This window comes from Camelus ferus, chromosome 7 (assembly GCF_009834535.1).
Source record: "Camelus ferus isolate YT-003-E chromosome 7, BCGSAC_Cfer_1.0, whole genome shotgun sequence".
Taxonomy (NCBI): domain Eukaryota; kingdom Metazoa; phylum Chordata; class Mammalia; order Artiodactyla; family Camelidae; genus Camelus; species Camelus ferus.
Window position 1 is genome coordinate 61,367,568 of NC_045702.1, and position 13,399 is coordinate 61,380,966.

Sequence of the window (13,399 nt, forward strand, 5' to 3'; positions counted from 1 at the left end):
GTCAGTATCCCCCTTTATCTCTGTTAGTAATTGTTCTATGTACTTAGGTGCTCCCTTATTGGGTGCATATATATTAACGAGTGTAATATCCTCATCTTGTATCACTCCTTTAATCATTATAAAATGTCCTTCTTTATCTTTCTTTATGGCCTTTGTTTTAAAGTCTGTTTTGTCTGAAATCAGTACTGCAACACCTGCTTTTTTGGCTTTTCCATTTGCATGGAATATCCTTTTACGTCCTTTCACTCTCAATCTATATGTGTCCTTCTCCCTAAAGTGGGTCTCTTGTATGCAGCATATTGAAGGTTCTTGCTTTATTATCCAGTCTGCCACTCTGTGTCTTTTGACTGGACCATTTAGTCCATTAACATTTACAGTAATTAATGATAGATGTGTGTTTATTGCCATTTTGAACTTATCTTTGCAGTTGATTTGGTATTTCCTCTTTGTTCCTTTCTTCTTCTTTTTGTGGTTTGGTAATTTTCCTTTGTGTTATCATGGATTTTATTTAGTTTTTGTGACTCCCTTGTAAGTTTTTGGCTTGTGGTTACCCTTTTTCGTAAATCTATTAGCCCATTACTATAACTGGTTTTTTTAATTTATTTTTTAACATTTTTTATTGATTTATAATCATTTTACAATATTGTGTCAAATTCCAGTGTTCAGCACAATTTTTCAGTCATACATGGACATACACACACTCATTGTCACATTTTTTTCTCTGTGAGCTACCATAACATTTTGTGTATATTTCCCTGTGCTATACAGTATAATCTTGTTTATCTGTTCTACAATTTTGAAATCCCAGTCTATCCCTTCCCACCCTCCGCCCCCCTGGCAACCACAAGTCTGTATTCTCTGTCTATGAGTCTATTTCTGTCCTTTATTTACGCTTTATTTTTGTTTGTTTGTTTTTGTTTTTTAGATTCCACATATGAGCGATCTCATATGGTATTTTTCTTTCTCTTTCTGGCTTACTTCACTTAGAATGACATTCTCCAGGAGCATCCATGTTGCTGCAAATGGCATTATGTTGTCAGTTTTTATGGCTGAGTAGTATTCTATTGTATAAATATACCACATCTTCTACTATAACTGTTTTTATTAAAATGATAGTAACATGATCTCAAACCCATCCTACTGAGAACAAAAAATTTTTAAAAGAAAGGAAAAAAAATCTATATTTCCCTGCCTCCCTCTCCCACTCTCAATGATTTGTATGTCTTCTTTTGTAATTTCATGTTTATTTGTAATTCATGAGTTATCACCTTTCCAGTTGTGAGTTTCTCATTTCTGTAGCATCCTGCTGCTTTTCTATTTAGACCTTTCAATATTTCTTTTAGCATGGATTTAGAGTTGCTAAACTCCTGCAGCTTTTTCTTGTCTGTGAAATTCTTTCTCTCTCCTTCTATCCTAAAGGATAGCCTTGCTGGATAGAGTATCCTAGGCTGCGTCTTTTTTTCATTCAGGATTTTGAATATATCTTGCCACTCCTTTCTGGCCTGTAGTGTTTTTGTAGAGAAATCAGCTGAGAGCCTTATGGGGGTTCCCTTGTAACTCACTCTTTGCTTTTCTCTTGCTGCCTTTAGAATCATTTCTTTATCCTTGACTCTGGCCATCTTGATTATGATATGTCTTGGTGTGGGTCTATTTGGGTTCTTCCTGTTTGGGACCCTCTGAGCCTCCTGTACTTGGATATGTGATTCATTCTTTAAGTTTGGGAAGTTTTCAGTCATGATTTCTTCAAAAACCTTTTCAATCCCCTTTGATCTTTCTTCCCCTTCTGGGACTCCTATTATGCAAAGATTGGCATGCTTTATATTATCCCATAGGTCCCTTATGCTATTTTCATTTGTTTTTATTTGTTTATCTTGTAGCTCTTCTGATTGGGTGCTTTCTTTTGTCCTGTCTTCTAGGTCACTAATTCGTTCCTCTGCATTATCTAGTTGGCTTTGCACAGCTTTTAGATCATTCCTCATCTCAGTCAATGAGTTCACCCATTCTACTTGGCTCTTCTTTATAGCTTCCATTTCATTTTTGACATTTTATATCTCTAAACACTATCTCTTTTAGTTCTTTCAGCACTTTGATCACTCCTTTTTTGAAATCTTGATCTAGTAGGCTATCGATGTCTATCTCATTGATAATTCTTTCAGGGGATTTCTCTTGTTCTTTTAATTGGGAATGGTTTCTCTGCTTCATCTTGCTCATACCTCTCTGGCACTGTGATGTATGAGTATCAGTTATCTATTGTGGTCCTTAAGGAGTTTATCTAATGCCTATGTAGGAATAAGACTTAGGAAAAAAAGAAAAAAGAGAGAAAGAATTTTAAAAGAAGGGAGAAAAAAAGGTTTGAAAACAGTATATAATGAATAATAGAAGAGCAAGTTGAAGCAGAATAGCAATCGGGTTGAGATGTCCTTTTAAAACCTTTAAAAAGGGAAATGATGAAAAGATGTATTTGAAACCTGTGTCTAATCAATAACAGGACATCAAAACCCAAGAGAAATAAAAATGAATTAAGAAATAAAAATTAAGAGGGTAATAGAAAATACAACAGGTAGAAACAGATTTTAAAAAATTTTTTAAAGGGTGGGGTGGGGTCGGTGTTCTGGAGACTGTGTGCTCTTAATGCGAAGTCTTTGTGTCTTCGTCCTGTTTTGGAAGCTCAGCTTGCTGTTTCCAGAGGCCCTCCGTTGGCACCCTAGTCTGTGCTGCTCCCAGTGCCTGTCGGCAAGCAGATCGCACCCCCTCCCACCACTGGGTCGGGTGCAGCTCTCTTTTGCTGTGGGCGGGCGGGTCACTGCCCCTCCCAGTGCCGCAGTCAGATGTTGCAGACTGGCCGGGTAGGAGGGCGCGTCGCGCCCCCTCCCAGCACTGCGGTCAGGGGCTGCATTCCTGCACCTGCCCTCTCCCGGCGCCTGTCGCTCCGCTGCTCTGTGCCACTGCACGCTCCGCAGGCGGGCTCGAGGAAGACCTAGGAACAGCCTTGTCCCTGCTCCGGGCCAGAACCCAGCTCCTTGTCTTGGCGGACCAAGTTCTCTGAGGGACCAGGATGGAAGGATCCTATCTGCCTTGGGCTGTAGACAAGTCTCTGGCCCTTGAGGCTGCTAAGCCCTTAGCACCCGGGCGGGGGCGAAACCTGCGTCTGCACCTAAGTGCTGGAGGATATGGCGGCTGTGCCTGAGCCCCTCTTCACCCGAAAACTTTCCGCGGGTTTTCAGAGATGGGGGTATGCACCCTTCCCCCCGGGGCACATCAGCCTGTTGTTTTATGGAGGGCCCAGGTTGTTCTGCCCTGTGCACCCACAGCCACTGCGCGCAGCCCCCTGCAGTCCCCCGGGGCTGCCTCAACGCAGTCACCTCCCTGTCCTCCGCCTGGCTCCGGCAGCATGTCCCGGCCCCCAGCTGCCAGGCCGCGTCTCGGGCTGGGTGTCGCGGGGACCCTCGGTGCCCGTTTAACTTAGTTCTGTCGGTCAAGGGCTGCTCTGTACAGATCCGAGCCTCAGAGGCTCCCCCTCCGTCCCGCTGGCCTCTCAGTTGGAGAGGGGAGACCCAGCGAGCGAGCGCCAGTCCTCCTTTGCTGCTCCCTCCCTGCGGGACCCGTCCCGCTCTGCTTTGCCTTTTCTTCTTTCCTTTTCTTCTACCAGATTTTTGGCGTCTCTATCTTTTGAAGAGGGCGATGTTCTGTCAAGAGTTCTGCAGGTGCTTTGGTTGGCTGAGTGGGTCTGTGGATGTGAGCCTTGGTGCATCTGTGGGAGAGGGTGAGCTACGAGTGTCCGTCTACTCCACCATCTTCTCTGTTCCTCCTTTTATGAACTTTGGGTTTTGTTTGTTCTTATTTTGCTTGGTGCTTTAAATGTAAAGTTAGGTTGCTTGAGATTTTTCTTGTTTCCTGAAGTAAGCTTATATCTATAAATTTCCCTATTAGAACTGCTTTTGCTGCATCCCATAGGTTTTGGATTGTTGTTTTTTGTTTTTTATTTATCTCTAAGTATTTTTTTTCATTTCTTCAGTAATCCATTGGTTTAGTAGCAAAAAATTTAGCATCCAAGTGTTTGTTTCTTGCAGTTTTCTTGTAGTTGAGTTGTAATCTCATAGTGTTCTGGTCAGAAAATACTCTAGACATAATTTCAATTTTCTTATATTTCTGAGGCTTGCTTTGTGACCCAGCATGTGACCTAACCTGTAGGATGTTTCTTGTACACTTGAAAAGAATGTGTGTTCTGCTACTTTCAGATGGGATGCTCTAGAAATATGGATTAAATACATCTGACTAATGTGTTATTTAAAGGCCTGTTTCCTTATTTTCTATCTGGATGATTTATCCATTGATGTGGGGGGGTGGGTGTTAAGTCCCCCACTATTCTTGTGTTACTCTCAATTTCTCCCTTTATGTCCGTTAACATTTGCCTTATGTATTGAGGTGCACTTAGGTTGATAGAATTTTAAGTATCTATCTTCTTCCTAGATTTATCTCTTATGTAGTGTCCTTCTTTGTCTCTTCTAACAGTCTTTATTTTAAAGCCTGTTTTGTCTGATGTAAGTATTACCCTCGTTTTCTTTTGATTGCCATTTGTGTGGAATGCCTTTTTCCATCTCCTCACTTTCAGTCTCTCTCTCTCTCTAGGTCTGAAGTTAATCTCTTGTAGGCAGAAAATACACAGGTATTGTTTTTGTATCCATTCAGCCAGTTTGTCTTAAATCAGTTTACATTTAAGATTATAGATATGTACTTACTGCCATTTTTAATTGTTCTTTACCTTTTATTCTTCTGTTTTCCTTTGTAATCTGGTAACCTTTTAGTGCTATGTTTGGATTCCTTTTCTGTGAGTCTATTACAGATTTCTGGTTTCCGATTACCATGAGGTTTTGGTATAGGTGGCTGTGAATGATTAAAATTAAGAAATCAGTAACTGAAAAGGAATTTTAAATATCCTACATTTATACTCTTCTCCCTTCATAATTATTTGTTTTGACATCATATTCTTGAATACTCAAGGATATACAGGCTCCTGAATGGATTAAACACAGAAAATACCATTAAAAATGTAGTATAATAATATTAACTTACTTAAAAATGTACATATGGAGAATAGGTGAATGAAAAAATAGTCAATGTGAGAAAGAAATGTAAATTTTTATTTGAGCCAATTTTGAGGATTATTTGAGCCAAATATGAAGATTATATCCCAGGAAGAACATCTCAGAAAGCTGAGAACTGTTCCACCAGTTAGATAAATTTTTCTGAGACAGAGAGCTGTAAATCAAATGACATGTTTAGTGACAATTTACATGATCCGCATCTAAGTATCCCTGTGGGTCATGTGACCAAGAAGGAATGTTCTCTCTCAGGGAATTGCCTTGGTGCTGCCAGGAGAATGCTGCTTTTTATGGTTGAGCAGGTATTCCTGTGGAGGTGGGGTGCATAGTGCACAGCGAGGGGAGAGAAGAGGCTAAAGGGCAGAGAATTTTTAAAATTTTTCATGTCTTGCCATAAAATAGGGATTTTGTTTCAGTTTCTCCTTGTTGATTGATAATCTTTCCATAGAAAACATTAGGTGATCAAATGATTGGCCTTTCAAAACTAGGCTGGCTGCTTGCCTGATCCAGTGTCCCCCATGTCCCTCAGTGCCCTATCCTCTTTTTGGGGGGTTATACTAGCAGAATGTTCGGCAAGGATTGACAGCCAGTTCTCCTTGAGTGTGCATTTTGTGTATGCCCATTCTTTTATAGAGAAATAAAAAGATGATTTGTAGCTTCCTTAATCTAGTATGAGTAGATGAAGCACAGCGTTAGGAGGCAAGAACCTATCACCTTGTAAATTCCACAAACCCTAAGTCACAGGGGTAGTAGGAGTGACTGTCATTAGCAAAGATTTAAGCCAAAATCCTCCTGAACCAAACTATTTCCTAGTATTTCCCCTAAACTCGAAGGAAGATTGTTCAGAGCAGAAATTTGACTCTTCATGGGTTATGAGTGAACAGATTTTGTGGTCAGACCATTGGAAAAGTGATAGAAGCCAGCGTGCCCACACTAAAGGCCGACTGACAGGGGCCGTTTCCAAGGCTGCCTGTAAGTGACCTTGTGCCCAAGGGAACCAACTGTGCATCTTCCTAACCAAGGTAATTAACTTGGTCTGTATATCCATTGGGTCCTCTTAGGAGTTACCCAATATTCAACATCTAATTTGAAGGACTATTTACGGCCAGAACGAGTATCATTAATTGGCTGGGTAAAAGGGGGTCTCACTTAGTGATACTGGCAGTGCACAGTGCTAGGCTTGCTTTCTTTCAAAATAAAATTTCTAAGGACCACCCAGTTAGAGCCTTGGGGAGGTAATGTCCACCAGGGGAACCTGGGTGTGCTGGACATATGTAATTGACCATAAGCCTAGCAATTGGACTTTTCAAATCATCCATGTGATTGAGCCCAAGAAATACATTTGGTTCACAAGCAAAACTATGAGCAACTACCAGAGTAAACAGTATACAGGTCTGGTCCAGCATCTTGGGTCACCTGTCTCCTCGTCCTGGTCTGGTAGTGCTGGTCTTTGTTGAAGTCAGATGTCAGAAACAGGCGTTGCAGTGCATTCAGGGGAGGCATGGTATGATCCCTTCCACCGTGGCAGAGTCCTTTATCCGAAGTCTTTCCGGGTATGAGTAACCTCCTGGTTGCAGGCCATGGCAAATCCGATCTTCATCTAAGGTTAGATTACTGTGAGGCACTTCAGAAACAAACTTAGTGTGTCCTTTTAAAACTACACTTTACGAGGAGCTGTCTGGAAAGTCTTAGCCAGTAAATACAGACCTCAGCTAACAAGACTAGAATTTAATATTCACTAAAACAACCTTTTTCTCTTTAAAATTACCTCCATTTCTACCAAATATCTGATAATGGACCATACAGACTCTTAAATTGGCTGTGCTGGAATTTCTCCTAAAAAATCTCAGATTAAACTTTAGGAACTTCATGGCCAGGGAAGCCATACCAAGAGTGTGTCATATATTTTGACTGTGATACCTATAGATTTGGGCAATGGATTTGGGAGAATTCCTCTCTCCTCAACGTCCCCCAAATACCTGGAGGCTCCTGCACCTGTTAGGAGGTGGCCTTCCTTACAAGCCTGAGAAAGCGGCTGGGAACCTGAGTTTTCCAAATTCTGGAGGGATCAGGTAGAGGGAAAAGATAATGTTTCAGTTCTACTTACAGAGGTGTAAGTACAAAGTCCTTTCTGTGAATCTTCTTAAAGGTGAACCATTCTTGCAAAAGCATCAGAGTACAACAGTAGTTTTCTGTAAAGGACAAAAACTTAGTAAGTTGAGGTTAAAGACTTTGATTACAATGCAGCTGAAAAGAAAGTTAGTTACTGCTGTGACATACGCTTCAATATGACTGATAACATTTACCAGGGCACCCCAGAATTTGGGGAGTTCCATATAATTTCTAGAATGTGTGTTAAGACTTAGATTGTATCATATTGAGTGTTATTATCACCACTCATTTGACAGTGCTTCCCATGTAATTTTACATACGAAATAAGCCTACCTAGCTGAATGTTCCTCTCTCTGAGATGGAGAGGAAATAAACATTTTGAGGTGTTCCAGCGACCCTTTGGAAAATCTCAAAGTTAGCTAGAGGTCAGGGGAAGTTCATTTAGAATTTGATCTTTGGGAATTTTGTCAAAAATACCAAAAGGGTAAAATACATGGTCACATACAATCCTTTCAGGCAATAAAATAGAGCTCTTTTACAAATTAATTTTGTTAATGCCACATACATCTACAACACACGTGTAAATATGTACATGCACACAAAGACCTCATAGTTTCTGTTCCAAAATTTCAGCCATGATTCAGGTACAGCGTAGAACCCGTCAGTTACAAAGAGGTTGGGTTTCTGGCAGATGGGACAAATCAGGGTCACCTGTCTAGATGGCTAAGTCCTTTTTACTAGTATTTAGGGAGAAGACACTTGAGATTGACAAGTCACTTTCCAAATTACCTTCCCTGTTCCTGAAATTTGCTTTTTAAAAAAATAGTAGAGACATGGGTTCCTGGAGAAGACCAGGTATCCAGTTGGCATCTCGAAGGCATGGGAGGAGGAAGCCAAGTTCCTCCTAGGATGGCTTTCTTCCTTAAGGCCAAAAAAATGTTTCTTTCCTCAGTACTTGGAAGCCTCTTAAGGTAAACAGGGGAGTTCTGGGATCCATGGAGCTAGCCCAACAGACATTTCCTCTGCTAGTCTGATTTTAGAAAAGAGAACACTCACACTGTTTGCAGTAGGCCGTACAGGCACAGAGGACTGCCAGCTTTTACTGTGTGCTCAAAATTGAGATTCACAGTGTCGAAAGAATCCCAGCTTGGCCATTTCAGGGCCCAGTTCCTTTGGTTCCCAATTAGCTACTCACAAGCGTACATAAATCCAGTGTTCCCACGGGTGGCTGTTTGCACAGGAGCTGCTTGGTCTTTGAGGTGGTTTCCCAGTATTACTTTTGTAGCCCAGTTCAGATACGAGATACGATCTGAACAATTCTGAGGACAGTGTGGTGGATCACACGTGTGCTGCACCTGAGTCTAGCTCCCACATGAATTACCCTTGCGTCGGTTCAACTTCTTTTACCTGGCTTAGCTTCTCCCTAGGACGGCCTAAAGCCATCAGGGGGGCTCGGAGCACTGGCTGCGCGGTGTCCGTCGGGCCCTCCCCTGGAGGAGCAGTGTTACATCGTGGGCGTGCTGGGGTCCCCTGAGGGACCACTGCGTGTCGTGAGGAAGGATTGATCCTCAGTCGCCTGAGCATGCCAGGTGGCCGAGAGGAGCAAAATGTCCCTTTAGTCTTTGGAGCAACTAATTCAGCCTGTCATTTTCATGAGCAAAACTTTTGTTCAGACCATGTATCAACTCATATTGTTTTTTCCCCTAGTTTAAGCCAGATTTTACAAAAACCTAGCCATCTATGTTTCTCTCGGCCTCTGAGCCAGACTCTCTAGGTCCTGGCCTAGGAAATGCATCAGTGTCCATTAAGACTCATGAACAAAGTTTTTAGGCTCATGGTCCCAACAGTGAGATCTGAGTATCGGGAGAACTCACCGGCACACCACAGGAGTGTTCGAGAAGCTGACGGGGCACAGGGGGGCCGTGCTGGTACGGAGTGCCAGTTCCAGGTAGACTCCAGGTGTCCTCTGGTGGTGGTCTCTGACATCCTACGGACTACACCAAGTATGTCGACGAAAAATTAGTCCATCTAAGAAAGAAATAGAAATTTTTATTTGAGCCATATTTGAAGATTATATCCTAGGAAAAACATCTCAGAAAGCTGAGAACTGTTCCACCAGTTAGAAATCAAGGCACAGTTAGATAAATTTTTCTGAGACAGGGCTGTACATCAAATGACATGTTTAGTGACAATTTACATGATCCGCATCTAAGCATCCCAGTGGGTCATGTGAGCAAGAAGGAATGTTCCCTCCTAAGGAGTTACCTTGGTGCTGCCAGGAGAATGCTGCTCTTTATGGCTGAGCAGGTACTCCTGCCAGTGGGGGGCGGGGGGTGCACGCCGGGGGAGAGAAGAGGCTCACGGGCAGAGAAGAATTTTTTCTTAAAATTCCTATTTTATGGCAAGACACGAAAAATTTAATTTCACAAACATTACAATCCAGCTATTCTACTTGGTTTTTTCCTTTTGTTCTCATAGGATTCACAGTTTGATTCTACAACTGGATTTCTTGGTAGAACTATGGGAAAACTGAAGATTTTATCCAAAGGGAGCCAAACAAAGCTGCTGTGCTACATGATGCTGTTCTCATTGTTTGTCTTTTTCGTCATTTATTGGATTATTAAACTGAGGTGATGCAAGTAAGTGTGAGTTCGGAATTTGTCCCAACTTAAAGGCTTGGGTTACCACTTCGATAAAAAATCAGCATCAAAACATTCCTAATTTTCAAGTACTATGGCTTTTTTCATTAAAGATTACTGAATTTTACTTGTTTTATAAATCACATTAGATAATACAGTGCTCTTTGCATACTGTTTCTTAATGGTTCATTTTTTGCCCCTATTTTCCAGGGGTATTGAGATGGTCTAAGGTCATTCTGTTCCTGACAATTTTTTTCGTGGTTTTTGCTGTCAGATTAAATAGGAGTACAATATTCCGTTGTTACCATAAATTTAGGTTTATGTTCCATGTAAAGAAACTTAGTAGGAGAACAGCAGCCTGCCTGGGGAGCCTGGTGCTGAGCTCCTGCGGCAGAGGACGCGTCCTGATGGAGCGGGGAATGCATTTCCTCAAGTGGCAGTGACCCAGCCGATGTGCTGTCCTCCTTATTTGGTTAAAATTGTAGCGGATTTCTTTTTGCCTACAGTTTCCCTGATAATCTTTAGTGATACAACTCCTCCTCCCCCTCTGCCCAAGGACCCCATTCTTTAATAAAATTTGTTATCTTGGCTTATTTCTAGTAGGGTCCAAAACATATGTACCAGTATAGTGGTCATTTTATATTAAATTTATGCATACCATCAACTTACCTTAATAGTTTTAAGATGTTAGCTACTTAGATAGGCTGTTTGGTTGTCATTTATGGCAGAATAATGTGAAGCTAAGGTAATTGCTAAGCTCTGAATGGAAATAAAATGCTCAAGAAAATTAATTGCCTGTGCTTTCTTATGTGCTCAAATATACACAGGATTAAAGCAACAATGCCTGAGTATTTCCAGAGTATTATTGCTTTAATCCTGTGTATAGGTTTATAGAAAACAAAATGCAAAATGGACTGCTGAATTGAGAGAGGAATTAAAATGTTGTTAAACACTCTGAATTGCTACTGTTTTGGAATTTGCCTATTTATGGGCTCTGTCCAAAATAAATTTTTTAAATGAAATATATTGACTTTGTTGCTTCTTTGTTCAAGTCTTCTTTTTCCATAGAATCTGAGAAATAGTTCTGAAAACTGAGAAATTCAGGAAAGCTTAATATAATTGTATCATTTCAGAACTTGCTTCAAAGAAATGCAGTAAGTCATGACTACAGTTTTAAAAATATCTGATGAGTAAAAATTTAAAGAACTACAATCTATTATCTTAAGATTTGCTGAGTTTGCAGTCCTTTTGCTCATCCCTAATTACCTATCAATCAGTTTAGGCTTATCTTTTCTGGCCCCATTAGTTGTCATTTGGGCCTCTACTTAACAGGTAAAAACACCAGAACTGAGAGGGCTAAGTGACAGCATGTAAGGGACGGGCCTACCGTATGAGGTGAGGGACGCTGGTTTGAGGTGGATGACCTGGATTCCAATCTCCATTCCTTCACTTGTTCAGTGTTTGTGGCCTGTTTTGTCAATAAATCACCTATTTCATAGGATTGCTGTGAGAGGAAGGTAACACACTGGAAAGTGCTTGACACAGGATAATCACTCAATAAAAGTTCTCCATAGCATTAACAGACACATCAGGAAAGGGAGTTAATTTAAGGGCAATACAGTGAGTTTGACATCATGTGACCTCCAAGTGGAAATTTCTATCAAACAAGAGATTGATTTGTTTTTCAAAAATTATTTAACTGTGTACTCTGTGCCAACTATGTGACATTAGAGCTCAGGGAAGACTCAGAAATCACTGTCAATAATTAAAATCTCAAAAAAGGGAAGGCTAAAAAAAATGGAAGGTGGAAACAGAATGGAAATAGGTGAGATCAAAGCGTTAGAAAAAACACTGATGGCAAGAAGAGGATGGATTTCCAGATTTGGCTATTATATGAAAGGACTTTGTAAAGTACTAAAACAGTATTTCAGGGTTGAGTATTATCATCATCAAGGAGGGGAAGATTTCAGGGAAAAGGGTTTATGGTGATGTAAACGTGATTCTCATCACTGCATTATCCGGCATTTACAATTTTACAGTTCTTTTTAAGAACTGTCTAAAACAGGTCCCTAACCAGGATTTCATGTCACCCCTTCTCACCGCTGCCTTTGCTGAAATTCCTGGCAGTCAGGGAACTCCTCTGGAAGGGTCCATCCTTGCCCCATCAGGGGTCCTCCTGCCAGCACCCTGTTCTTCCTTCTGCTTGGGGGCCCCTAGGAAAAGTTATTTCAGAAATAAAATTTGGGGGAAACATGAAATAGGGAAAAGTCCTAATTATTTATAATCCTACACAAGCTCATTGCTAAGTCTGAGAAGGACTTTATTGCTGTTGATGTCTGGGAGGTTGATTGGAATAATCAACAATCAAAATAGTCATCAGTTTTTACTCAAGCAACGTAAGATTTGCAGAAGTTTGGGTGGTGGGTGACACACTATAAATCCTATATTTTAAGTGGTAAAACAGATTCAGAAAACAATTTATAAAAATCCCAAATATCCAAATTTTTTTCTGCAAAATATCTAGTCACTTCATTTCACTAGGAGTTGGTCCCAGGAAGTGTGCTGACAACATTTGCAAATGATAGAAAATTTAACTTACCTTCTCCTTTCCTTACAGATACCAGGCATAGGTCTCTACAGTGAAGAAAGGGGAAATTATACATAGCATTGATAGAATTTAAGTTAGATACTACTTGAGCAGAGAATAGTTGTTATGTCCAAAACACTTTTCACAGAACTAGAACAAATAATCCTAAAATTTATATGGAATCACAAAAAAACCAGAATTGCCAAAGCAATACTGAAGAAAAAGAGCAAAGCTGGAGGCATAATCCTCCCAGACTTCAGACAGGACTACAAAACTGTAGTAATCAAAATGGCATGGTATTGGCACAGAAACAGACATGGATCAATGGAACACAATAGAGAGCCCAGAAATAAACACACACATCTACAGTCAGCTAATCTTCAACAAAGGAGGCAAGAATATACAGTTGAGAAAAAGACAGTCTCTTCAGTAAGTTCTTTTGGGATAACTAGACAGCCGCATGTCAGTCAGCAAAGTCAGAACACTCCCTCACACCACACACGAAAGTAAATTCAAAATGGCTTAAAGACTTAAACTTGAGACAGGACACCATAATCTCCTAGAAGAGAACATAGGCAAAACATTCTCTGGCATAAATCATAGCAATGTGTTCCTTGGTTAGTCTACCAAGGCAATAGAAGTGCATGCAAAAATAAATGAATGGGACCTAATTAAACTTACAAGCTTTTGTACAGCAAAGGAAACCATAAACAAAACGAAAAGACAAGCTACAGATTGGGAGAAAGTATTTGCAAATGATGCAAGTAACAAGCTTTTAATTTCCAGAATATATAAACAGCTCATACAACTCAGTAACAAAAAACCCAATTAAAAAAAAGAAGGGCAGAAGACCTAAATGGACATTTCTCCAAAGACATACAGATGGCCAATAGGCACATGAAAAGATGCTCAATATTGTTAATTGTCAGAGTAATGCAAATCAAAACTACAATGAGTTA

General features: G+C 40.6%; 1 protein-coding gene and 1 long non-coding RNA gene across 2 annotated transcripts in view; one reads left to right on the top strand and one right to left on the bottom strand.

Moving 5' to 3' along the window:
• The window catches only part of BET1 (Bet1 golgi vesicular membrane trafficking protein), a 27,982-nt gene extending 17,342 nt beyond the window's left edge, over positions 1 to 10,640 (top strand). The window contains exon 4 of the mRNA XM_032483989.1: positions 9,693 to 10,640. Within this exon, the coding sequence (XP_032339880.1) occupies positions 9,693 to 9,848 (156 nt within the window). The 3' untranslated portion in view covers positions 9,849 to 10,640. The remainder of the gene's footprint in view (positions 1 to 9,692) is intronic.
• LOC116664977 lies at positions 6,586 to 12,049 on the bottom strand. Its single transcript, XR_004321546.1, has 4 exons — positions 11,954 to 12,049; positions 9,089 to 9,242; positions 7,210 to 7,294; positions 6,586 to 6,702 (listed from the first exon to the last, which is right to left on the bottom strand). It is a non-coding gene; the product is annotated as an uncharacterized LOC116664977 (long non-coding RNA).
• Between the last annotated feature and the right edge of the window lie 1,350 nt (positions 12,050 to 13,399).